The sequence below is a fragment of the Culex quinquefasciatus genome, chromosome 2, assembly GCF_015732765.1.
Source record: "Culex quinquefasciatus strain JHB chromosome 2, VPISU_Cqui_1.0_pri_paternal, whole genome shotgun sequence".
Classification (NCBI taxonomy): domain Eukaryota; kingdom Metazoa; phylum Arthropoda; class Insecta; order Diptera; family Culicidae; genus Culex; species Culex quinquefasciatus.
This window is the reverse complement of record NC_051862.1, coordinates 206119596-206144808: the sequence shown is the minus strand read 5'-3', so window position 1 is coordinate 206144808 and position 25213 is coordinate 206119596. Positions and strand designations below refer to the sequence as shown.

General features: G+C 37.7%; 1 protein-coding gene across 1 annotated transcript in view; it reads right to left on the bottom strand.

The window, feature by feature from the left end:
- Nucleotides 1–312: 312 nt before the first annotated feature.
- The window catches only part of LOC6045785 (GTPase-activating protein CdGAPr), a 147638-nt gene continuing 122737 nt past the window's right edge, over nt 313–25213 (bottom strand). Inside the window, exons 3-8 of the mRNA XM_038257756.1 lie at nt 15582–17401; nt 15266–15519; nt 14883–15208; nt 14240–14823; nt 6719–9367; nt 313–2243 (exon numbers count right to left, since the gene is read on the bottom strand). Of these exons, the coding sequence (XP_038113684.1) occupies nt 2165–2243; nt 6719–9367; nt 14240–14823; nt 14883–15208; nt 15266–15519; nt 15582–17401 (5712 nt within the window). The 3' untranslated portion in view covers nt 313–2164. The remainder of the gene's footprint in view (nt 2244–6718; nt 9368–14239; nt 14824–14882; nt 15209–15265; nt 15520–15581; nt 17402–25213) is intronic.

The window sequence follows — 25213 nt, the reverse complement described above, 5'->3', positions numbered from 1 at the left end:
CCTCCCCTCTAGCGAGCCATAAAACCAAGCAACCCGACTTCCAATCCGACCGGCTATTTTTAGCTCGTGTGCACGTGTGGTGGTGTACTAAAACGAACCGCGCTTGCGTCGATTCTGAAAACAACACCAACACACGGATCTGCTTTACCGACGCACCTTCTCCTCAGGGTATTTCGGATTTCATCAAGGAAAAAACGATCACAGTTTTGAATTTAACTTGTTCAAGAAACTTTTTTGTTTTATTTTCTTACATTCTCGTTTATTACTTCAATAGATGTTTATGTTTTTTTGTGAGTAATAGCAAAAATTGCATTTTTTTTTCCTTCTCAAATATCAATACTAGCGCGTTTAATATCAATGCATTTTCAAGTAGTTCGAGTGCGTGTGTTTAGTTTTCTTGTTTGTAATAAGTTCACGTGCGATTAGTTAGTTTTTTTTTTTACTTTCTTGTGTGTCCTTTACAGCTTAACCTTAGTTTTTTTTCTCAATCATTTTTGCCATTTCGCTCATTGGTTTTCCTAAATACAAGTCATTCGAGTGTGTGTTTAGATTACTGCCTTTGTTTTGTGTATGCTTCTCGTATCAATTTCTGGATTGCGCCCTACCCTATTAGGTTAGCTTGCAGTAACTTACTCGTTTATAGTTATAATATTTACAGATGCTGCGACGCGTGACGCGAGTCACGCGTTCGCTTTAACGACTTTTTGTTCATTCTATCATTTATTCGAGAAGAGGAGCAATAAATATATACAAGTTAAAAAGGTGGAAAAAACGCATTCTCTGAAATCATTCTTGAAACACTTTCGCGCGTTTTCGCGGCTTTCAAGCGTGCCTTCTATAGCAACAGTTTGAACGGTGAGGAAAATCTGAAATTCTGCGTGGTGACCAGACTAGGTGAGAGAAAACTTGAAATTTGTAGATTTTTGTTTCTTTTATTTATGTTTGATCTATGCTTTACTCTATGAACTTTTGTCTCTGTTTGGTTGTATTTTAGTTTGAGATTTTGATTAACCCTTGGAAAATTATTGTCACCGTCTGTCTGCTTCCTCCTAGTTTCCTTCCTCCTTTTCTGGCAGCCTGTCGAAACAACCTCATCTCTCGCGGTTACGCACTGTGAAATCTAACGTACCTCTCTGCCGCAATAATGCGACAAATTCCTACAGCGAAAAGAACAACGAAACAAAATTTCTGCCGTGCAAAATTAAACAAAACAAAACGAACTGTACACCGCTTTAAAAAAAACCAAACTCGTTTTGGAAACGATTAAAAACACAATTGTTGCATTTTTGCCCTTACGATTAGAAGAAAGAAAATCGTACAACTAAGACTCCCAACCCCCAACTGGGCCCAAAACCATTCATCAGCGAAATGTGTGTAACAAACTCATCAATCCTCTTTGTACGGCGGCTTCGTCTTAGTTTGCTAAAATGCCTTCACTCATTTAAAGTTCCTATCAACTATTGTTGGTTAAATCGCCTAGAAAAATTTGAAAATTGAAAAAAAAAGTCAAAATGCTTTCTTGTTTTAAGGTAAGTTTATCTATCAATACGTTATGTTTCTTTTTTTCTCTCTTTTGCTGTGTTTAACGATCTCATAATAGCCATTGAAGGATAAATTTCACTTTATTAAACTGCCAAAAACGCATGTTTATTTATTTTTGTTCGCTTCGCTTGAGTATTCTGGTATAAACTATCAAATGTCTACCACTTTTATTACAACTATATAAATAAATATCTGCATTTTGTCTGTTTGTTCTTGCTATGGTTGCTCTCTCATATAGTTAAGCGACTTTGTTTTTATTAGTTTATTTAGAGGTTATCTCAATACATAGAATTCGCGTAAGAAGGTAATATCATCAATGGCTTATTTTTTGATTCAATATATTTGTTCGCAAAAGTTAGTCATATCAAATTCACGAAATGTGTGTTTATGTGTAAGTTTGTCATTAAAGTTGGTCGTAGTTATGTTGTTGTTTTTTGTTTTGTAAGGAGATTTTCAATTTGCTTTCGCATACTCAAGCGGCAATAATTTAATCTGCGATAGAGAGAGAGATAACTGGATAAAGTCTGCATTTTTTTCTATAGCTTGCCTTTTTGCCTTTCTCTCAGGAACGTACGTGTGTATTTGAAATTGTGTTTTAGTTCATCCGGTCCTGTACTGCCGTTTAAGATTGGCTCTGCGACCGGGACTCGAACATGGCCGCGACGTCCTTGATGGAGATTTGGGGCGAGAAGCGATCCCGTCTGGAAAGATAAGAGCAAAGAAGAAGACGAAGGGCGTTATATTTGGGTTTCTTTAAAATTGTTTAAAATTTGCGAGTGCATTGTGAAAGCAGATTAAAAATTGTAAGTGCATTATTTAAAAATATGTTAAGTATAATTTTGAAATAACTAGCATATTGATTTCAAAAACCGATCATGTAATCGTTGAGAATTTCAAAATTTGATTTACAAATTTGACCTACCGTTATCACGGGTGGGTCTGGGGGTTGAGATTGGGTCATACAAAAATGCTGAAATTTGTATGACCCAATTTCACCTCCAGACCCAATGTCACCCCTGTAACCGTACTTGTATATTTTACATGATTTATTTTTCTTCTAGATATAAAAATGTCCTTGATGATTTTAAATAATACTGGTAAAGCCAATACAAATCTCGAGTTGGTTTACAATAGGTTTAAAGCATCATTTTTTAACAAAGCCGTTTTTCGATCGGATCTCATGCCTTTTACGAATTATTACCTTCTAAAATGCTTTAGAGCACGTCCTTTCAATGCTTATTGATGAAACAATGACAATGACTAGGGTTAGTGAAATTTCACAATTTTGCGGACAGCGTGAAATCCGTGAAATTTTGCTTTTTCCGCAAAATTCCGTGAAATGGTTTGTTTGTGTGAAACTGTAACGATATTTCTCAAAATAATTTATCAAACTCAAATAGGAATGAGAATAATCTTAATAATTACTACAAAGCTTAAACTTCGCAAAATTTATCAATTTCCTCAAATATATTTTTTTGAAATAACAAAATAATAAATCTTTGATCCATAAAGACTATTTAAGTAAATTTTAATCGAGAAATTAAAAGTGAGAGTGTGTGCGTGCAACATGGAGTTAAACTTTTCAAAGAGTCATGGTAACCTTCACAACATCTTCATAGAAAGTTTAACTCCATGTTGCACACACTCTCACTTTTAATTTCTCGATAGTTTCAATAGAAAATCAAATAATCCAGCTATGTTTTATTCAAAATAAAACGAAGAGTATTTTTTATTTTTGAAATTACCTTTAAAAACATTTCAGATATTTTTCGGAATCCTGTTTAATTTTAACAATATTTGATTATTTGGGTGGATGATTCCCGTGAAGATAAGAAATACTTTTTTTTGTTTTATATTCTTATTTTGAATTAAAAATTTCGATTTCGTTACAAAATCATATTATTTTTGCCTATTGATTTTAAATTATGTTTTTGATAAGTGAGATGAAAAATATTTTTAATGGGCAAACTGTCGCAGAAAATTCAAATAATTTTACTTATTTTGGCTGAACAAGATTGTTTAATCTTGCTTTGATATTAAATTTAATAAAAAAATATAATAATAATTAAATTTTCAAGCGTGAACAATCACTAAGCCTAACAATGACCAATGTGGATTCGATTTGCTTCAGAAATCAAGAAAGCATCGCAGGTCGTAAAGATCTTTGCAAACTAACACGAAATTTTCCTTTAATTTTCCAAAAATCTTATTAACAAAAATTTAGAACTAAATTGAAATATATTATAACTTTAGTTGTAAACTATTTATCGAATCATTTTATAATTTATTTATTTTTAAATATATAAAAAACTGTCACTTATAAAAATAATGATAATCGAATGTTCAAAATTAATTTTCAAGATTTTCTTTTTTTCAATCAGCAATAGTTTTTTATAAAAATATTTTGTTTGATTGATTCTCTCCGGAATTTGAATTTTTCGCATTAGTCGATGGATTATGTCGGTAAAGCAGTCTTTTGATGCTGCAAGAAAGCACCAAAAACTGTACTAAAGCGACTTGTATACAATATTGCACACAATGTTGAAAGCTTTTATCAGGAGGCAACATCCAAAAGCTAATTTTCAATAATTTATTGACGGACAACCCCATTTGCATATCTGGAGTTTTTACTTTTTTGAAAAGGTCCAATAAACCAACTTTCTAGTTTTTGCTTTTTAGGTGTTTTTGAAACCGCCTTGAGTCAGGGATATTAAAAACACCCATAAAGCAAAAACTGAAAATTTGGTTTATTTGACCTTTTCAAAAAAAATATTCCAGATATTTAAAAAAATAAAATAAACCAATAAAAACTTTTAGAAAAAGTTTTATTCCAAACTCTTCGTGATTTTTTAAATTTATTTTTTTGCTTCGGATGACACTTCGTCCATGCATTCCCTATGCCCAAAAATGTAATTTTACATAATTAGTTTATCCATGCAAATCTCCATACAGTTTTGGAGGCTGAGCATACAAAAAGGGTATGTAAATGAGTAGGAAATTTCTGATCGATTAGGTGTCTTTGGCAAAGTTGCAAGTTATGATTAAAACTTTTCAGGAAATAATAGGTACACGGAAAAAGTCCCATTGTTAATTGAACTTTTTCTGACTAAAATTTCCCATTTTTCCAATTTTTTTGACATGTTTTAAGGAAATAAATAAGGACGTCTTTTGAGCTATAGTGTGTGATGAAGCCAAATCTAGTTTTCTATGATTTTTTTGAAATAGTGACTTAATTATAAATATTTATTAATTTTCAGATTTTTTAAATTTAATATTAAAAAATTTCAAAATTAACAAATATTTACAATCATTTTCTAAAGAAAAATTTAATAAGCATTTGCATAGACATGGTGATTTTAGCTGGTTGCAGACTGGATTTCGTCATGTCATGTCATGTTAAGCATATTTTTCAAATTCCTATTTTAACATTAAGCCAAAGAAGATGTTCTAACGATACAAACGATGAAAAACGTTGCTTTTATCGATATTTGACCATCCATATTCAACAAAACTTTATTTAGGTCATTAAATTTAAGAAAAAAAACATTTCTCGTTTTGACCCAGAACCATCATTGACAGTCATTGATCCGAAATTGAATGACATCTTATACGACATTTTTTAATCACTTTTAGAACATCAGGAATAATTTTTCGAACATGCTTTTTTCAATCAGTTTTAATTATTAAAATATGTATAAAAAAATATTGATTTTGGAAAAAAATATATTTGAGAAAATGTAAATTCAAAAATCGGCAACATTGTTCCTTTTCGTGTATCTATTATTTCTGAATAGCATCATTACTAGGCTTAGTGAATTAAAATTTTATTCAAGATCAGAACAGAAACCAAAAAAAAAAAACTTTTGTTTAACTTGCACGGGAACCATCCACACAAATAATCAGATATCGTGAAAATCCAACAGGTTTCAGAAAAAATCTGATATGTTCTTAAAATGCGACTTTGAAGATAATAAAACTATCTTGAAAAAAAAGCCAAGCTTCAATCTTTCAATAGAAATTGAAATCATATCTTCGAAATTTAAATTAAATAACAGTTGAATTGTTATTACTGTTAGTTAGTTTCCTAAGAAAAAATGATAAACTGTTATTGAGATTATCATGAAAAAAGCAATTTCTCAATATTTTTTTTACTCTGATGGAATCAATTTTTTCAATCTATTTTTTTCTCCTTCACCGATTATATCATTGACCGGAGGAAAACGGAAAGACGACTATTATCACAGAGTGTTACTTTTACATGAATGTTTGCTTTTATTTGTTTTATAAAAATAAACAGTTTCTAAAAAATATATGCTATTTAACAAAACATATCAGAATACACTTATTCAATCAATTTCAACAAGATTTGACGAAATTTATAAATTTCGAGAATTTTTCTGCATCTTTTTGTTAACATCGTTTAAATATTCGCAGCATGCACTTCTCAGTTAATGTTGTATCAATTTTATGTTAATGTATAATTTGCTAACAATTCTTCAAATGTTTCATATCATGCTTTTTAATTGAAAACTTATAAAATTTACTTAAAAAGTCATTATGAATGATATAATTATTATGTTGTTATTTAAAGAATTGATTTGAGAAAATTGATCAATTTCACGAGATTCCACGGAAATCTTCAAATTTCACGAATTTCACGCTGTCCGCAAAATCGTGAAAATTCACTAACCCTAATTCATTACTTACTACTTTGCCAAAATTGCCAAATCGATCAGAAAATTCTACCCAAAGATATTTACAGATTTTCGATTTTTTAGGTATCAAAGTTGTATGGAGCCTTGTATGGCATTTTTGGTTATAGAAATGGCGCCCACTATTGAACTTTTCACGTATATAATTAATTTATCTGAAATTTGAAATAATCTAATTTAAGGATGAGGTATTTGGCAGTTACACAAAGTTAGCAAAATGAATAAAAGCGTGCGGTGTGATTTGCGACTTTAGCATAAGAATATAAAAAGCAGATTTTTTTTGATAAAATTTTAAATGTGATCCAATCATATTAATAAAAATACCTTTACAGAATATGCTTTCACTTACAGCTACCGCTAAAAAAGGTACAAAACAACACACACTGATTCGTCTAATCTACCAGGGGGGTGAAAACAAAACCCAAACACCAAATAAACACACACACAATCAAAAAAATACTCACTGCGCTCCCCCGCCGGAACCATTCCGCACAAACGGCGCTGCTCCCTTCACCGTGACCGCCGCTCCTCCTCCGTTGAAACTCTCCCGACCCATCAGCTGTTCCTTACTCCCCCCAATCGTCGTCGTCGTCATCGTCTGCTCAACGCCTCCGGGCTTGCCAAACTTCTGTCTCGTCTTGAGCTCAAACTTGGCGTCGCAAACCTGCGAAATGTTGGCGTCCGTCACTGCTGACGCCGTCGTCGTCACATCGTTCTGGTTCTTTTCGTCGCTGATGCGACGCGTTCGTCCCCCGGACGTCACCGTGTTGAGCGAGACCGCAGAGGTGAGGGTGGTGGGGTCAGAGTCGGATAGTTCGACGCGGGATTTTGAGCGGAAGCGCAGCGAGTCGTACTTTTTGGAGTCGTCGCAGTCGCGCAGTTCGGATTTTGATTTGGACTTGACCTTGGCGTAGTCGCTGCGGTCGCCCTTGAAGGACTCGGAGCGGTACTTTTCGTTCAGTTGGTGGCGGCGTTCTTCTTTGATTTTTTCGATGCGGGACCGGTCGAGCTTGCAGGAGCCGAGCATTTTGAGGGATGAGAGGGACGTGATGCTGTTGCGGTCCTCCTGGTCGGAGAGGAGGGTTGGGGGTGGTGGGGGTGGGGCTTTCCGGTTGTCGTAGTTGTACTGGACGAGGGAGATGCGGTTTTCGGTGGTGGGGGTGATGCGGACGTTGTACGCGCGCGCCTCTTTGGTGTCTTCGATCTTGGTGGAGAGATCCAGGTTGGAGGGTGGGATGGGTTTGTTGTTGTGGGATTGGTTGAGGAGGAGTTGTTGCTGTTGGGTGCGGCAGCAGTCGTGGGCTGGGGGGTTGGCGGATAGGTTCTCGATGCCCTGACCGGCCAGCGAGGGAAGCTTCTTCGGTGGGTTGAGGCTCTTTGGTCGGGTAAAGTCGAGGGATTTGCGCCGGTTGGGGTTGTTTTCGTTGAGGATGTTGTTCGGGGTGGAGTTGGACTCGACCTCGGGGATCTGCTGGATGCTTTTGTTGAAGCTTTCGAGCTTGCGGGCGCTGCCGAATTCTCGTACGAAGGCGTTCTCGTCGAGACTGCGGGTGATGTTGTTGGCGTGGTACTCTTTGGCGGATTTGTTCCGAATCGTGACGACGCCGGTGCTACCCCGGTTGTTGTTCAGCTTGGACTGCTGCTGGAAATCGAACGGAGGGTTAACCTCCACCGGACTGGTCTCGAACTTGGTCGCCAACTGGCGCACGCTCACGTTCGGCTTGAGCTCGATCTTTGGGGGGATTTCTATCCGGTACTCCATCTCGTTGTCCATGTCGCTACGGTCGGCGCAAAGCGACGAGAACTCGTCGTCCGTCGTGGACTTGATCGTGCCCTCACAACTGGACAGCGGCCCCGGGATCATGTTCTCGTAGACCGGCACAAAGTGCTTCTTCCTCAACTCCACGTTCTCGTACAACGAAACGTCCGTATTGTCAAACTCCAGACTGTCCTCGTTCACGTCCGACATCGGAACGTCGTCACTCTCCTCACTCTTGCTCGTGAACGCACGCTCCTTAACCAACTCCGAATGCGACGAATCCGTACCCAACCTCGAGTCCCGGTTGTTGTTGTTGATCCCGTCCGTATCTTCGTCCTCCTCGTCCTCCTCCTCCTTAATCTTCAACTTGACCTTCGTCTCACTAATGCTCAAATCAACAATCTTACCTCCCTCCTCCTCATCCCCCAGCATCGTGTTGACCTCCGACACGGCATTCTTGTAGAACTTGACCTGCTCGTACACCATCGTCTCGTCAAAGTTCGTCTCCAGCAGCCGCGTCGGCCCCGCCTCCCCAACCAACACATTCTCGTAAATGCTCCTTCTCTCCCTCCTGTACTCTTCCTCGTCCTCCTCCTCTACATCATCCTGCTTCACCACCGTCTCCGTCTCCGCCCCCCTAAAAATACACCCCTCCTGCTCCTTCCTGACCGGCGACCTCACATTATACGTTATATTGATCGTCGCCTTGATCGGCGTCCCCGCCGCCGTCTGCTTCTGGCACGCCGCCACAATCTTCGGCGCAAACGTGGCCAACTCCCCCGGCGACAGCTCCGGATTCAAGTTCTGATAGCAGTACTCGCTCGGCGTCATCGACTGGCTCGTCGTGGTCGTCCCCGTCCCCGTCCCCGTCCCGGCCTCCCTCTTAACCTCCCCGCCGCCGCTCAAATCCAGCGACAACTCGCGCTTCAGCGCCGCCTTCACCTCTTCTTTGGTTTGCTCTAATGGCTGCTGCTTCCCCACAATCTGCGAAATGTCCATCTCGTACACGGGCGTGTTCAACGCACTGCTCCCGCCGCCCGTATTATCCGAGCTGGTCGTCGACCCCACCAGCAGCGAGTAGCACGGACTCTGCACGGGTGGGGACTGCGGCGTTGCCGCTCCCAACTTGCGCGGTTCCGACTTGCGAAGCGTCACGTGCTCGGAGCAGCTGCGCGGCACGACCTGCAGGTCGTGCGAGGATGAGGTGGGAGTTCCGGCTTCATCCTCGTCACCATCATCGTCGTTGGGGCTCTTTTCGGCGGGTGATGGGGCGTAGTAGCTGTAACGGTTTGTGGCTGGGCCGCCTCCGGCGGCAGGGTACTTTGGTGGTTTGGTTGAGGACGCCTGAATGAAACTGCGAGTGGTGGGAAAACGGTTGGGAAGAGTGAAAAATAGAGATCAAACGGGCTAAAACGGTGAGGAAAGGGTTGGAGCAATTCTCGAGGGAAATTGTGACGTGATTTCAATATTTATCTATTTGACAAAAAAAAACATGAAGATCAGTCCAAAAATGTTTCAAAAATGATAACTTGAACATTCAACACTTCAAAAGCCAATTTTTACAAAAAAATAGCTTTCTCAGTAAGTACCGAACGACGGTAAATCAGAGGATGAACATTGAACCAACATTAATCCAATTATCAAAAATTTCAAAAGTATTCGAATAAAAACATAGCTTCTGAAAATTTATGTCACAAAAAGTCAAGGCCGTAACGTTTTATATGTTTCCGTATTTTTTTTTTTGAATTTTCCTTAAACTGATTTAAAAAATGATTTTTTTTTACTTTTGTTAACAATAAATTTTTGACAGATTCGGCTTTGCCTTCCTCACCTTACTGAGGAAAGGCTATAAAATCACTCGAAAAATGAACTTCTTAATTCGACCTCGTAGACCCACCTTCACGTATACCTATCGACTCAGAATCATGTTCTGAGCAAATGTCTGTAAAAATTATGTCCGGGTCCATCATGCGACCCATCGTTAGTTAGGATCTGACAACCCTATAAAAAGTTATTGGCACTTAAGTGTTATTTATATACTTTCTGGAGGCCGGATCTGAGATATTGTGATAAAAATATTGTCTGAATCTTCCATGTGAACTTTCGTTGGATAGGTTTTTTTTATCAGACCTTGCCGATGAGCCAGAAAAATTGAAGGTCTGCGAACCCTATCAAAAGAAATCAGTAATAAAATTGATTTGTTAAACATGTTAAGGGAATGTTGCTATTTTTACTGAATGTATTGACTTTATGAATGTGAGGAAGGCACCAACCACCTAAAGGTGGATTAAGTATCGTTTTTTTATATGTATATGTTTTTATAATGTAATTTATATATTACTCTGTGTTTTATATGTAATTCTGTTATTCTGTAATTTCGACCACTTCTTCCAAATTTCCCCAAAAACAAGGGGCAAAAAAAACTATTGCTAAATTTAATTAATTAATATTTAAAAAAAAATATAAAGAATGCAAACATTGTTTAACACTCATTAATGTAATTTTAATCAAATTTATCAGGATTTATAACCCCAAAATTTCTTGTTTTGGACCACAGATCGAAAAAAGGCGTAAAGCTTAATGAAGATAATATTTTCATAAATTCATATATGTAACAATGTGAAAGCGTTTTGTGTTCCTTGCAGCTTGAAATTTTTGAAAATTAGGCTTCAAAAACGAACCGAACTTTGAATAAAATTTGTACTAGCCTAACTGGTGATATTTTATTAAAATTTATATAGGGGAAGGTGGGGCAAGACGACCATATGGGGCAAGAGGAACAATCGCTCCTACGGCCGTAATTTGTACAATTTTGATTATTTTCAGTATGAGGAATTGTTGCTAGCAATGCAATTAACTGATTCTACTACCACATAACCGCCAAAATGACGTAAACGCCACGGGGCATAATATTTAATGAAGTTTTTTTCGAAACCTTTGTTTTCTTATAATATTTGGAAAGTACAAAATAAGGCTTAGGGTTCGTTTTAAGGCTCATTTTATCAAAATGCTATTTTTCTTAGATCAGTAGTGTCCCTACAAATGACATGCACCTATTACAAAGTATGATTTAACTTTTGGTTATTTTTGTTGAGAGCTTTTAAAAATCTTGTTCAGGTGGGGCAAGTGTACCATATGGATTTTTAGTATGGAAAATATTACGAATTGCTGCAACAACATATTTTATTGGGAAATAAATACATGAAAGTACTTAAAAACTGATAAACAATCGTTAAAAAAAATTGTACATACAAAGTATAGTGATATTATGAAAATTTACTATTTATCATCGAAGTAGTATTTTTTTTCGTAAAAACGATAAAATTTTTAGTAAAATATTATTATTTAATCTAAAAATGGAAGAATCCATTCAAATACATTCTAATCTGATGTATCTAAGTGATAACAGTTCAATTGTTAGCAAATTACCATATTTTTTCATGCATTGTTCCTCTTGCCCCAACGGGTTGCTCGTCTTGCCCCACTAGTTGAGTAGAACTTACGGAAAATCAAAAAATTTAAAATCAATTTTTCACATTAAAAAACAGGATTTTTTAAAAACTTGTTTAAACAAAGTCTTAGTCACGACATAGAATAAGATGATTATAACAAAATCCGACATATTTTTTAACTTTTTAATGGGTTATAACGAGTATTTCCTTAGCTTGTTACACTTGCCCCACTTTCCCCTACCCTTTTATTTATATACCTATAATTATATATATATTTGATTCGATGATCAAACCAAAACCCTAAGACTTTATTTAGTTTTTGTTAAATTAATTTAAAAAAAACTAAATAATATTTTTTTTTAAATTTTTGGTATGTTTTGCTGTAAGGTTTCCAAATTCAGTTTTTTGTTTATAATGTATTGCATTCTGGGAAAATTTAAAAGAATTTTACGTATTTTTTTTGTTTTTTTTTGTTCCATTTCTTTTTGTAAACCTTTAATATAATTATTGATAAGCTAAAGTTTGTATTTGTTATTGAAAGGAACGCAAAACTCCTTCTAAAAACGCCCAAGAAACGGTCAAGGAAAGTGTCACGAAAAGATTTTGAATATTTAGAAATTGAAAAATACAAATATTTAAAAATGAAAAAAAAAATTTCAAAATTTGAAAAAAAATTAAATTTCAAATTTTAAGCTTTAAATTTTTTCAATTGAAAAATACAAATATTAAAAAAAAAACAGAAATACAAAATCTAAAATAAATAAATTTTAGAGCGAAAAAAAAAAAATGATAAAAAACTAAAAAATCAAAAATGAAATATTCAGTAACTCATAAATAAAGCTCCTGATTTTCCCGAAGTCTTCGTAACAATTTCATTTTTTTCAAGTTTTGGTCTCTAAACTAATATATGACTCCAAAATTATATGATTTTCTGTAATTCAAGTGGGTGGCAAAGATTGCTGAATTTAAGCATTTATGCATTGAAAAATTAAAAAAAAAATAAAATGTAGTTTTTAAATTCTGAAAATTCTGAAAATTTTTAAATTTCAGAATTTTGATTGTATTTTTAATTGTGATTACTAGGTTTTTTTTTCGCAAATTTCGAGCAAAAAATCATGAAGTTTCCAATTTTTGGTTTTTAATTAATGTGGTTTTAAAATGTGTGGTTGATTGCCAAATTTCAAACTTAACAAATTTTCAAATTGAAAAATACAAATATTCAAAAATAAATAAAAAAAAACTGAACTAAAAAAATATAAAAATAATAGATTTTAAAACGAAAAATATAAGACATTTTGAATTTCAATAAAAATTTAAGAATCAAGAATAAGTTCGGTCCTACACTAAAATATGACACTAAAATTATCTGATTTTCTGTCATTTAAGTTGATGGCAAAGATGGCGAAATTTAAGCATTTATGGATGAAATTAAATAAAATTTTGAAAATTAAAGAATTTTAAATTCTAAAAATATGGTTTTAAAATCTGAAAATTTTAATTTGAAATTTCAGAACTTTAAATTATTTTTTACTTAGATTACTCGGTAAATGGTTTTTTTTCACGAATTTCGAACAAAACTCATGAAATTTCCATTTTGTTTGTTTGTTTACGAGGAATTTAGATAATCGAGTCTAGACTGTATTTTGCGGTTGGATTTGGTTGGATAGGTTTAGTATTTCTTTTTTTTTAAATTTTGGTTCAATATTGTTTCTTGAAATATGTATTTTTTTTTTAAATAATGTTCTTTTATCTTTAAAAAATGAGAATAATTTATGTAAGTAGAAAAACACTGTTTGAAAAAAATATCACAAGTTCATTAAAAGCTAAATTTAAGCAAAATCATAAAACGTTTTGAAAATTTAAAAAACGTTACTGGACCATCTTAGGCTGCTTGATGGCTCCCACACAAATATAGTTTGCATTTTCGGCTCATTGGAAAAGTCTATCAAATAACTTTCTAAAATATATCTTTGGAACTTCAGCCAAAATCGTGGTTTTAGCCTAACTTTTGAAGTACTTTATTAAACTACACAATTTTGAAAACGGACATACGAGACCGCAAATCGAATCGAATAAGATCAAAACGGTCAAAATAGGTCTAGGCAGTGCCGAGAAAATCGAGTGAAAACATTTCGACAACCACACACAAACGCACATACATTTTCTCATAATTCGATTCTGAGTCGATCTGTGTACGTGAAGGTGGGCCTAGGAGGTAAAATTAAGAAGTTGATTTATGGAGAGATTTTATAGCTTCTTCTCAGCAAGGTGAGAAAGGCAAAAACTGCAAAAACATAGGAAAAAAAGTTATTAAAATGTTTTAAAAATTTATTCGGAACTTTTCATAGATTGTTTAAAATTATTTAAATCTTGTAACCTTGAATCAAAAATGGTACCAAAATTTTTTTGTAAACGACTGACAAATGTCACCTTGGTCGACAGAATTTAAGACAAACAACACAATAAATCTTCATTTTTTCAATTTCCGTAGAGAATTGCTCAACCTGGGAAAGTGGGGGGAGATAAAATATACACAATTGACTGTTTTTTTTTCGAAATAGATAACTTTGAGACTTATTAAACAGGGCAAAAGCGCCTCATGCAATGATGGAATAGGCTGATTGAACTCTAATTTGAAGGACAAATGTGTAACGATTGAATTCCCATTGAAATGAAGGAGATATATATCGAGAGATAGAGAGGGAGAAGAGAGTAATTCTAAGCGCTAAACTGAACTCTATATCAGAGATGGCAAAAATAGTTCATTCAAGTACCTCTCATAAAGCGACGTCGATCCATTCTTCGCGGACGACTTTTGCTGCTGCTGCTGCTCGTCCACGTTCATCTTCTGCTCTTGCTGCTGCTTGGCTGAGCTTTTGGCACTGGTTGCTGTTCCCGGGTAGCTGAACCGGGTCTCCTTGATTGGCGAGTCGTACTTGACGTAGCAGTACTGCGGCCCAGGGTACGAGTTCCGCACTCCAATCAACTCGTTCTCTCCATCATCATCCTCGGAATCGTCCTCCGGCAGCGGTGGTCGATGCACCTGGGCACTGGTGAAGATCGTGTTGTTGTTGCTGCTGCCAGTTCCATTTCCGGTTGCGTTCACCGTGTGTTCTGGCGTGTTGCAGTCGATGAACTGGATGTCACTGAGCTGATCTTCCAGCTTGTACCGCTTGCACTGGCTTTCGGAAGAACCGTTGCTGTCGGCGGCCGAGGCCACCATCCACTGCTGCGCTTTGCCGTTAGCGTCGGCCGGACTTTGGATGTTGAGCCGGGGTTGCTTCTTGGGACTAGGATTGACACTGTTGCCACCGCTGGTGTACTCTTCGGGGCGGGCGCGCAGCGTTCGCCGGATCGACTGGAAGGGAATTGAAAAATTAGAATTTTGAGTTTAATTAAATTTAACGCCCAACTCACCTCCTTCGCCACCTTCGGGCTGCTCACGAGACTCTCGCTCTCCGAGAAGATCCTCATCTCCGGTTCCTCCCGGTCAAAGTTCAGCCCCAGCTCGGACAGCTCCCGACTCGGGCAGGTCACGCCCAGCCCTCCGATTCCACCACCCGCTCCACCTCCCACGCTGGCCCGCAACGGTGACTGCAGCAGGTCAAAGTACGAATCGTGCGAAACGGACCGGCTGTGGCCGGCGGTCCGCAAACTGTCTACCGAGTTGGACCGGCCGCAGCTGGGCGCGACCCCGAGCGACGAGTCGATCGTGAGCGACTTTCCGTCAAACATGTCAACACCTGGAAGAGAATCGAAATTTTAGTGGGTTTCTAGTTACAAGCGACTGCTGAACTTACTCTTGGTCATCTTGTCCTGCTGCTGCAGCAGCAGCAGCCCGCTTGGGCTCTCCTTGATCTGCTGATCCTTGCCACGATCGTCCTCAGTGGACGCAGCGCGCCCGTTGGCCACGATCACCACCTGCGGCGGTTCCTTGCTGGTCGGCGTGGTCGCGTTGCTGTACTCCTTGATGTCCTGGTTGCTGTTGGAGGCGCGCGGTTGCCGCGTGAAGATCGACTTCCACGACGAGTGCGACTTTCGCTTATTCCAGCTTCTGGGTCGGAAAAGGGATTCGAGGGTTAGACAGGTCTTTTAACGATGGAGTTCAAAGCTTACCTTGGCACGGGTAGTACGGTGTGGTACTTGTCCGGCAGGCTGGACGGGCCGCCGCCGACCTCGATGTACGATCCGATGTGCGTCGAAGGGTTGGTGATGTTGATCGGGATCGTCTTCTCGCAGTTCTCCATGCAGTTTCGCCGGATGCGAGCCTCCTCCAGACTCAACAGTTTGGCACCGCCCACGCTGAGGCTTTTGGGACGCTCGATCGCGGAAAGCGACAAGTCCGGGTCGTGGTTCTGAATGCTGTTGGAATCGCTCAGCGAGTTGGGCTGTGACTCGATGTAGTGACTGCCAAAGTCATCGCCGCTGTCGTCGAAGATCTGCTCGCAGTTGCTGATGAGGTACTCCGTAACGACGGCTTGGACGCCGACTCCGCGCAACGCGGCTACGCCTCCCGATTCGAGGGCCGGCGAACGGAGCAGGTTCGGGGCCCACACGATGGCAATGTTGCGCTCGGTCATGCCGGTGCTGGCCGAGTGGCGGGAGATTTTGAGCAGATGAGTCGCCAGGTACTTGAGCGTGCGGTAGTGCGGCGGAGGCAGTTTCTGGACCGTTTGCCGAATCATTCGCAGCTTGAGATCGGGCGGACCTGCGGCCGAGTTGGGGTCCACCCGGGTCTGAATGGCTTCCACAAAGTGATCGTACAGCTGGTACGTGCACAACGGGTTTGGCAGTTCTCGGAAGTACATCTTCAGTAAGGAACTAACGGCGTGAATGTCCTGCTTGATCTCCGGATGGGTCAGATCCGGGATGCGCTCCTCGTCGAAAGCACGTCGCAGCTTCTGAATGTTGGACGTAATGCCCGACAGCCGGTAGATACCGTCGACGATGCCAAACTCTTCAATAAACTCAGCGCAACACTTCAGGACCATTGGAATGTCTTGTCCACTGTTGAGCAGGTGCTCGCCCAGATCGCACGAAAACACGCGCTCCTTGTAGATCCCGCTCTGTTTCAGTCGACGCCGCGAAGGTCGCGACAGTATAAAGCTCCGGAAGAACGCGATCAACTTGCCGTGCTTCCTCAACACAGGCTTAGTCGGAGACACCGCCAACGATCCAACCAACGGCGCAGGAAAAGGCATATGCCTCGGCACCTTGTCCCCGATCGTAGCCACACAACTCTGCGGAAAGAACCCAACCTCGTACTGGTTCTTCTGCAGGTGACTCTTCTTCCCGCGCCACCAGATCGACTCCGCCGGACTCGGCATATCAATCACCGAGATCATGTCCCCAACCTCGATCGAGATCTCGTCACAAGCCTGCGCCACATACCGCCTCACCCCGTACGCCGCCCCAACCGCCGGCGTATTGATCGTCTTCATGGTCTGCTCATCCGCCACCGGCAACCTCCGCCCCTTATTATCAATCTGCAGCCACGTCAACACCGGCCCGCAGGTCATCGCGTCTGACGCAATCACCGACAACCGCGCCAAATACCCCCCTACCAGCGTCTCCAGCTCCTCCTCCCCCCTCCCCTCAACATCCATCTCGCACAGCTCCTCCAACTCGCTAACCCGCCGGTCATACACGCACCGGTGCAGCATCTCGTCCAGGAACCGCATGTTCTCAAACGATCGCTTGATCATGAACGAATCCGACCGCCCCGCCGTTATACGGATAATGAACCAGTTATTCTTTGTGCCGGTAGTGACAGTTCCGCCAGTTTGGGAGCTGCTGAGGTCGGTGCTGGTGGCCAGGAGCGAGCCCAGCTGGGAGTCGTTCTTTTCGTCCGCGACCAGCCGCACCGAGAGGCGGCCCAGCTGAACCCGCTCGTAGTGGAAGTGGGCACACTCTTCTAGCTTCGGGAAGCGGCATGACTGTGGAAGGTAAGCGGGAAATGCACGAGCACGGGGTTAGTTACGGGAATAATGGTATATGTATTGCTTTGGGTTGTTGGGGGGACTCGATTCGATTCGATTACTAGGTTATTACAAAATTATCATAACATTCTTGATTTCATAAAAATAAAATCGTAAATCAAAAAGTCGTCAAGTCGCAACTCAAACGCCAGTTCTTTTGCATGATTTAGGCTGCGCGACGTCAATGAACGCTAGAGATACATTGTACTGATTTTAGTGAATCATAGTTTAACAATAAAGACGCTACACTCTTTTTTGCTCATTAAAAAGATTATTATATTAAAAGAGGGATTCATAAAAATGTATTTTTTATTTTTCGAAATTTATTTATATGTTTTAGGACTAAAAAAGCATCTTTTTCGCTAGAGTTAAGGATACTGCAAAATCTTAAGATATACTTTTTTCCTTAAAAAAAAATTTAGAAAAAAAAACTGAAATTTGTCAATCAAAATGTCAAACATAATTTTTAGATGCAAAATCAAATTTGCAAACGAAAATGACGAAACACATTCTCTTGATTGAGTGTACCATTTTAATGTTATATGCAATCAAAAAAATCTTTTCTGATTTTTTTTTTAGAATCTGGGAAAATTTCGTACAACTTTTTGCTTTGATTATTTTCTCAGTGTCTAGTTCGCCCTTCTTCTTCAATTTGTGATATCTCGAAAATTATTGGTTTGATTTTCAAGGTCAAAAGATGACACTTTTGTGAAATTTTCTGCTTTTATCAATAAAATAATTTTGTTTCTAGAGTAGCTTTTTGAAGGGGCTCAAAATACTTTCTTTTGAAATTTTCGAATGTTGGGCTATATTTTTAAACTCCGAAATTATTTTATTAGAAAAAGCAGAAAGTTTTTTTTTTATTAAAAAAGTTGTTAAGTAATTTTCGATTGCAAAATTTGATTTGGCATGTAAAAATTTTTCAAGAAATTTTCTATGACGATATTTCAGATTTGTTTTCTCCAAAAATTCGATTTAAACAAAATTGTAACTCCGGTACCAGAAATCAAACTATCCTAAACCCTAGCAAAAAAAAATTAAGTCACTTGAAATATAAAAAAATGAAAACTGTTAGTTTTAAAAAATCAAATAAAAAATCAGATTTTTTTTCCGTGTAGGGTGGAGTAGTCATCAATGAGACACGGGGAACAATGATAAAATGGCTCTCACAAGTCGTAGTTTCAACCAATCAGGCTCATATTTGGGGGAAAGGTGTGTCTACTGGATACACGTCTGCCATAATAGTGGCTTTGGTTATGGACGCTCCCTTGACAAGTTATTCATAAATATTTTATTCTGGGGTGTAAAAGTAAATTATGGACAAAAAATATTTTTTCTCTCGTAGGCTGCCATTTACACCAAAACTAATATTTCTTCAAATTTCTTTAGACGTTCCGTAGGGATTAAGTTGGGCTACAATGTCCTTTCATTAGATTTGGCCAAAATTTAGAATATACCCAGAATCCAGGGCTGTCTCATTGTTCCCCACTCATTTCAGCCCATGGGTAACAATGAGACACTTTGATTTTTCTTCAATAAACTTTTCAAAATCGATGGAAATCTTTCAAAACATGAATTAAAAGTGATTTTTGGCATTTTTATAGAGTTTAAACGTCATTTAACCAAAAATACTAAGTTATTTGGTATTAGTATATGGATTTTACAAAATTTCAATACTTTTTAGTGTAACTTTTGTAATTAAAAGTTTCATGTTGGCAAAATTGCTCTAAAATGTTCAAGGCAAGTCACCTGCAATGGAACAATACAAAAACATGATGTTTTGCTAGAAAAAATGTTGATTTTCGTAAAGTGTTTCATTGTTCCCCAGCTGTCTCATTGTTCCTGCCAAGTGCGTCTACAATGAGACAGTTGAATAACTCTGGCTGTAGATGTTGGATCGATCTCATATTTTGGTCAATGTTAGAACACATTAAAAGAAAGATAATGCAACTAAAAGCTCATTAAAACATGCTAATGAAAAAAATAGAAAAATCGTTGAAAGTTGAAAACCAAAAGTGTCTCATTGATGACTACCCTACCCTACTTTACTTTGCCAAAAAAGTTACAACTTTACCCAAAACACCAAATCGATCTTTTTTTATCCCTTCTCAAAATACAGATTTGTATGAAAAGCCCGCGTAATTCGTTTTCGTTTTCGTTTTACGGAGCAAGGTGGGGGACGCGGCCTCAAGTCAGTCCAAGTCCGGTTTCTTGTGGAAAAAAGGGTAGTGGCCGAACTAGTATTGCATACAAAATGAACACCACCGGAAGATATAGGGGATCGGGAGGGGGAAGGTGAAAGAAAATTAGTGTAGGTGTGAGTAGTAAGAACTTGGTTGACTTGAGCAGTTACGGTAATCTAAGTTTAACGCTGAATAAAGAAAATCTGAAATTGTGATTCAAAGTAAAAGGGCCCGGAAGAAATTAAATTATTAGTTAATTAAATAAGAAAATGTAACTAATCGGAGAAGTACAAAAGAAATCTATGATGTATCCCAAATTGAAAGGAAATAAAAAAATACTAGAGAACAAAAGATGAAAACTAACTGCCGACCTGTCGCGTCCGTCAGTAGTCTCGTCGTACGTTACAACTAGAAAAAGATCTGCCAATGAAATATTACACTTCGACCAAATCAACTAATTATTTAAGTCCAATTATTCATCTACGGAAAACTAACTAACTTTAATCAACAACCTAAACTGTCTGAAACTGTCTGAAAGTAAATTTAATCTCAAATCCTCAAATGTTTTATTACAACACCAAATAAGGTAAAGGACCTTGTTTTAAAACCAGTCTTGCCGCTTCCAAAAACCAATAAAAATAAAGGAACAGTTCATACGTTGAACACTCGTCATTAAGGCAACTATTTCGAGCCTTTTGTTTCATTAGGACATAAAGCCTTGCAAACAAGAGTGCATCTCTACCATACCTTATGTAAACTGTCATTTAAGTGAAGGAGACACACTCCTGTTCACAAAACCCATGCGCCCTTTTGAAATGTTAGGCTCCATTTGATCGTCAAGGCTCCAATAGATCCTCGATTCGCAACAATATTCGATACAACCATAATCCGAAAACCGTTAGTTCAACAGATTAACGAATTTTGTCCGATATCATTTCATTATTGATTGATCGAGACTCTATGGAAATTTTGACATATCAAAATGCTTTGTATTATTACTTAAATGGAAGTTTAAAATTTATGCACGCAACAATTTTTTTTAAATAAATTTCTAAATCTATTCTATCCTACAATGCCTAGAAGAGGCCTCTGTTTCTGTTGTGCGTAAGCGCTGGTTTCAGAGTTCATTTTTCAATTTAAAAGGGGTGGGAGACGACTAATTTGCTTCATGAACTCCTACTCGGCCTTGGGACCACCTCTTAAGACACTGATGGCTCCTAGCTAGGAATTAAACCTAGACACAGCGTCGAGGCCCGCTTCGCATGGCAAAAATGTTGGCTGGGGGGAAGTGATATTATCACGAAATTTTATTTTAAAGCCAACATTGCTAACGGCGTCGAGGTCCTTACTCATGCCCAAGGGATTTGTATGAAAAGCCCGCGTAATTGAATAGAAATGGAATGGAAAAAAGTTTCCTCTCTTTAAACTTTTTGACTGGATATTGGGTCAGATTTTGTAGCGTACTAATTTATTTGAAAAACAAACTTATTTTCATGAAAAAAATAAATAAAAAAGAGTTCAAAAAATTAATTCGTAATTCGAATTAGAAAATCGGCTCTATATTTGAATTTACAAAATTATTAACAACTGTTCAATTATACTTTTTAAAGCAGTGCTTCAAATAAGGCTTTTTTTTTAAAAAAAAAAGAACGCAAGAGCCGTTTTTTTTCATGAGCTAGTGAAAATGAGCGGCTCATTAAAAATAGCAGTTTAGCCCACCTCTAATTTTATTACATAATACAGAATTCAAAACCTTGAAAACAATGCGAAATTCAAGAGAATCACTCCGTTTGTATAATTTTTTCCGCCAATATATGTAAATGGTAATGTAATACTTTTCGATACAAGTGCTTTTCAGCACTAGAATGAATAATGAAATAGTAGTTTTTGCAATTCCGTCGTGAAACTACTCACTTTTCCTGTCATTCTTGAACGACGAAATAGCCTACTTTTCTGTACCAAAAATAACAGAATCGAATAGCAACACTTTTCAAAATAAATGCTGAAAAGTTCTACTTTTCAGCACTTGTTTCGAAAAGTAACACTTTTCAACATTTTTTTGATTTAAACGATTTATTGACAAAATACATGAAAACTTGACTTAAAATTTCACTCAGTGTGTGTTTTTTGGAATTGCAAAAAATGTTGTATGGAACTCGTTGCAAAACTTGATTTTTTCAGCATTCTTCATAAACATAAACATAAATAAGTTGCATAAGAGCATTTTTTCAGCACGAGTCGTACATTTATCTAACGAGGTTCACCGAGTTAGATAAATACGACGAGTGATGAAAAATCAAATTTTGCAACGAGTTCCACACAACGTTTTTTGCAATTCCGAAAAACACCCTTTGGACAGAATTATAGGACAAATGTCCATGCATTGAGTCATTGAATCGTTCAAATAAAAAAAAAATGTTGAAAAGTATAACTTTTCCTAACAAGTGCTGAAAAGTTCAACTTTTCAGCATCCATTTCAGTGCTGAAAAGTAGAACTTTTCAGCATTTGTTTTGAAAAGGGTTACTATTAGATTCTGTTATTTTTGGTACAGAAAGTAGACTGTTTCGTCGTTCAAGAATGACAGGAAAAGTAATGGCCTATCTACAATCACTTAGCTTAGAACATCTAAGTAAAGTAGTTACTTAGGAAAGTCTGCAACTTACGTTCGTCATCCACAATCAACTTAGAAAACTTGCTGGGCTGATATACGTTGCTATGCAGTTGTTTGTTTACCTTTGATATGAAAACGTCAACTTACCGTAGATTTTGAAATTTTCCAAACCAAACGTCAGTTTCTAATTTGATTACTTTTCCATTGTAGAAACTCAGATTCATTTCCATTGATTCAAATTCCTAAGCTAAGTGAAATTTTCTTAGCTAAGTGATTGTAGATAGGCCATAAGTAGTTTCACGACGGAATTGCAAAATAGTAGTTTATGCAACAAGTTGCAAAATAGTAGTTTATGCAACAAGTTGCAAAAAGAGGATTTTTTCAGCACGAGTCGTACATTTATCCAACGAGGTTCACCGAGTTGGATAAATACGAAGAGTGCTGAAAAAATTAAGTTTTGCAACGAGTTCCATACAACATTTTTTGCAATTCCGAAAAACACCCATTGAGTGAAATTTTAAGCCAAATTTTCATGTATTTTGTCAATAAATCGTTTGAATCAAAAAAATGTTGAAAAGTGTTACTTTTCGAAACAAGTGCTGAAAAGTTCAACTTTTCAGCACCCATTTCAGTGCTGAAAAGTAGAACTTTTCAGCATTTATTTTGAAAAGTGTTGCTATTCGATTCTGTTATTATTGGTACAGAAAAGTAGGCTTTTTCGTCGTTCAAGAATGACAGGAAAAGTAAGTAGTTTCACGACGGAATTGCAAAAAGAGATTTTTTTCAGCACGAGTCGTACATTTATCCAACGAGGTTCACCGAGTTGGATAAATACGAAAAAAAAAAAACGGAATCGACGTAACACCTTATAATGTGGCCCTCTTAAACCTTGCGGTTTCGTCAACGGATCCACAGGCGTGTATCGTTCTTTTTGCGACAAGACTCCGCCTCCCGGGTCTCCTAAGTGTGAAGGTATGGGCACGGGGAGAGGGCACCGAATACCTATATTTACACTTAGAATTTTTTGCGTCCGCCCCGGGATTCGAACCGGCAACCTCTGGATTGTGAGTCCAGTGCGCGGTCCGATTGATCCACACAGGCAGACCGGATAAATACGAAGAGTGCTGAAAAAATCAAGTTTTGCAACGAGTTCCATACAACATTTTTTGCAATTCCAAAAAAACACACACTGAGTGAAATTTTATGTCAAATTTTCATGTATTTTGTCAATAAACCCATTTGAGTGCTGAAAAGTAGATTTCAGCATTTATTTTGAAAAGTGTTGCCATTCGATTCTGTTATTTTTGGTACAGAAAAGAAGGCTACTTCGTCGTTCAAGAATGACAGGAAAAGTGAGTAGTTTCATGACGGAATTGCAAAAATAAATGCTGAAAAGTTCTACTTTTCAGCACTCAAATGGGTTCTGAAAAGTTGAACTTTTCAGCACTTGTTTCGAAAAGTAACACTTTTCAACATTTTTTTGATTTAAACGATTTATTGACAAAATACATGAAAATTTGACTTAAAATTTCACTCAGTGTGTGTTTTTTGGAATTGCAAAAAATGTTGTATGGAACTCGTTGCAAAACTTGATTTTTTCAGCACTCTTCGTATTTATCCAACTCGGTGAACCTCGTTGGATAAATGTACGACTCGTGCTGAAAAAATCCTCTTTTTGCAACTTGTTGCATAAACTACTATTTCAATTGTAAATTTTATTTCATAACTAAAGATAAGCCACAGTAATTTGTTTGACTTTTTTTTCAAGTTTTTCAAAAAATATGTTTTTTTTCGAAAATGAGTTTTGAACAATTTGTGCCAATTTTCTGTTCTGCAAAATTGTAAGTTTTTTTTTCGTTGTCTTTTTTTTGATGATCGAGCTTAAGTATGACCCATAAACTGCTTTTAAATGATTTCAAATTTGTAAATCCAAGATGGCGGCCAAAATGGTGGTGATCAGGCCTGCAAAATGTTTCCAACTCAGCGTACACATGAAGCAAATCAAAACGTCAGTTCACTGCTAGCATCTGACTGTAAGCCTACTGTGTCCGTTCAACCACTGCCGCCTGAGTCGTGCCGGTCGGCTGCTGGAGAATGAGAGACGTGAAAAAATGAGCTACACTCACTCAATTCGTGTCGTATGACTGACTCGTAAAATCCTCTCTAAACACTTTTTTGACTATTTTTAAACAATTGAATGGTTCTAGACTGTGCAAAACACTTATAACAACCATAACTTATATTCAAAATTACATTTCCACGCATAAATACCAACTTTTTGTGTAAAAACTTGTTTCTTTATGTGTGTGCGTGCAACGTCGATGAGCGTTGGTCGACTACTGCCTCGCATAGAGCTATCTAAGCCCGATCTCACACACACTAGCACACCATTTGTTTTGCTGGCTGGTACAAAATTTAACCTCACTTTTTTTCGTGTACGTACACGCAATACATGCGCACGTAGATAACTCTATTGCAGCTGCTCAGTGAGCTAGGGCACTCATGACTGAGTCGGGTTTGTTTATGTCACGGTTTTGCGGTTCAGCGAATGGATCTGAAAAAATCGTGTATGCGTCGCCGATTTTCGCGTCAGGACCACTGACATTTTCAGCTCTGGTGGTGATAACAAATCGAATTTGATGTCATAAGTAACAAAATAAATAAAAACGAAAAAAAAACTTTGGCTGTGATTTGAATTTGATTATCCGATCTTCGATTGATCCGATTCCGATTGATACAGATCTTCGGATAATCGAACTTAGGATAATCGAAACTTTGAATAGTCGAAGCTTCGGAAAATCGAATCTGGAGTTTTTTTTTAAATAATGATTTTAAAGTTTACCATGAAATGTTCAGCTCAATTCAAAGTATTTAATTTTGATGCAATTTTTCAAACATTCAGTACCTAATTGAATTTGTCTCATGGGACTACAACTTCAACTCCTTCTACATACATATTAAATTTCGCGCAAATC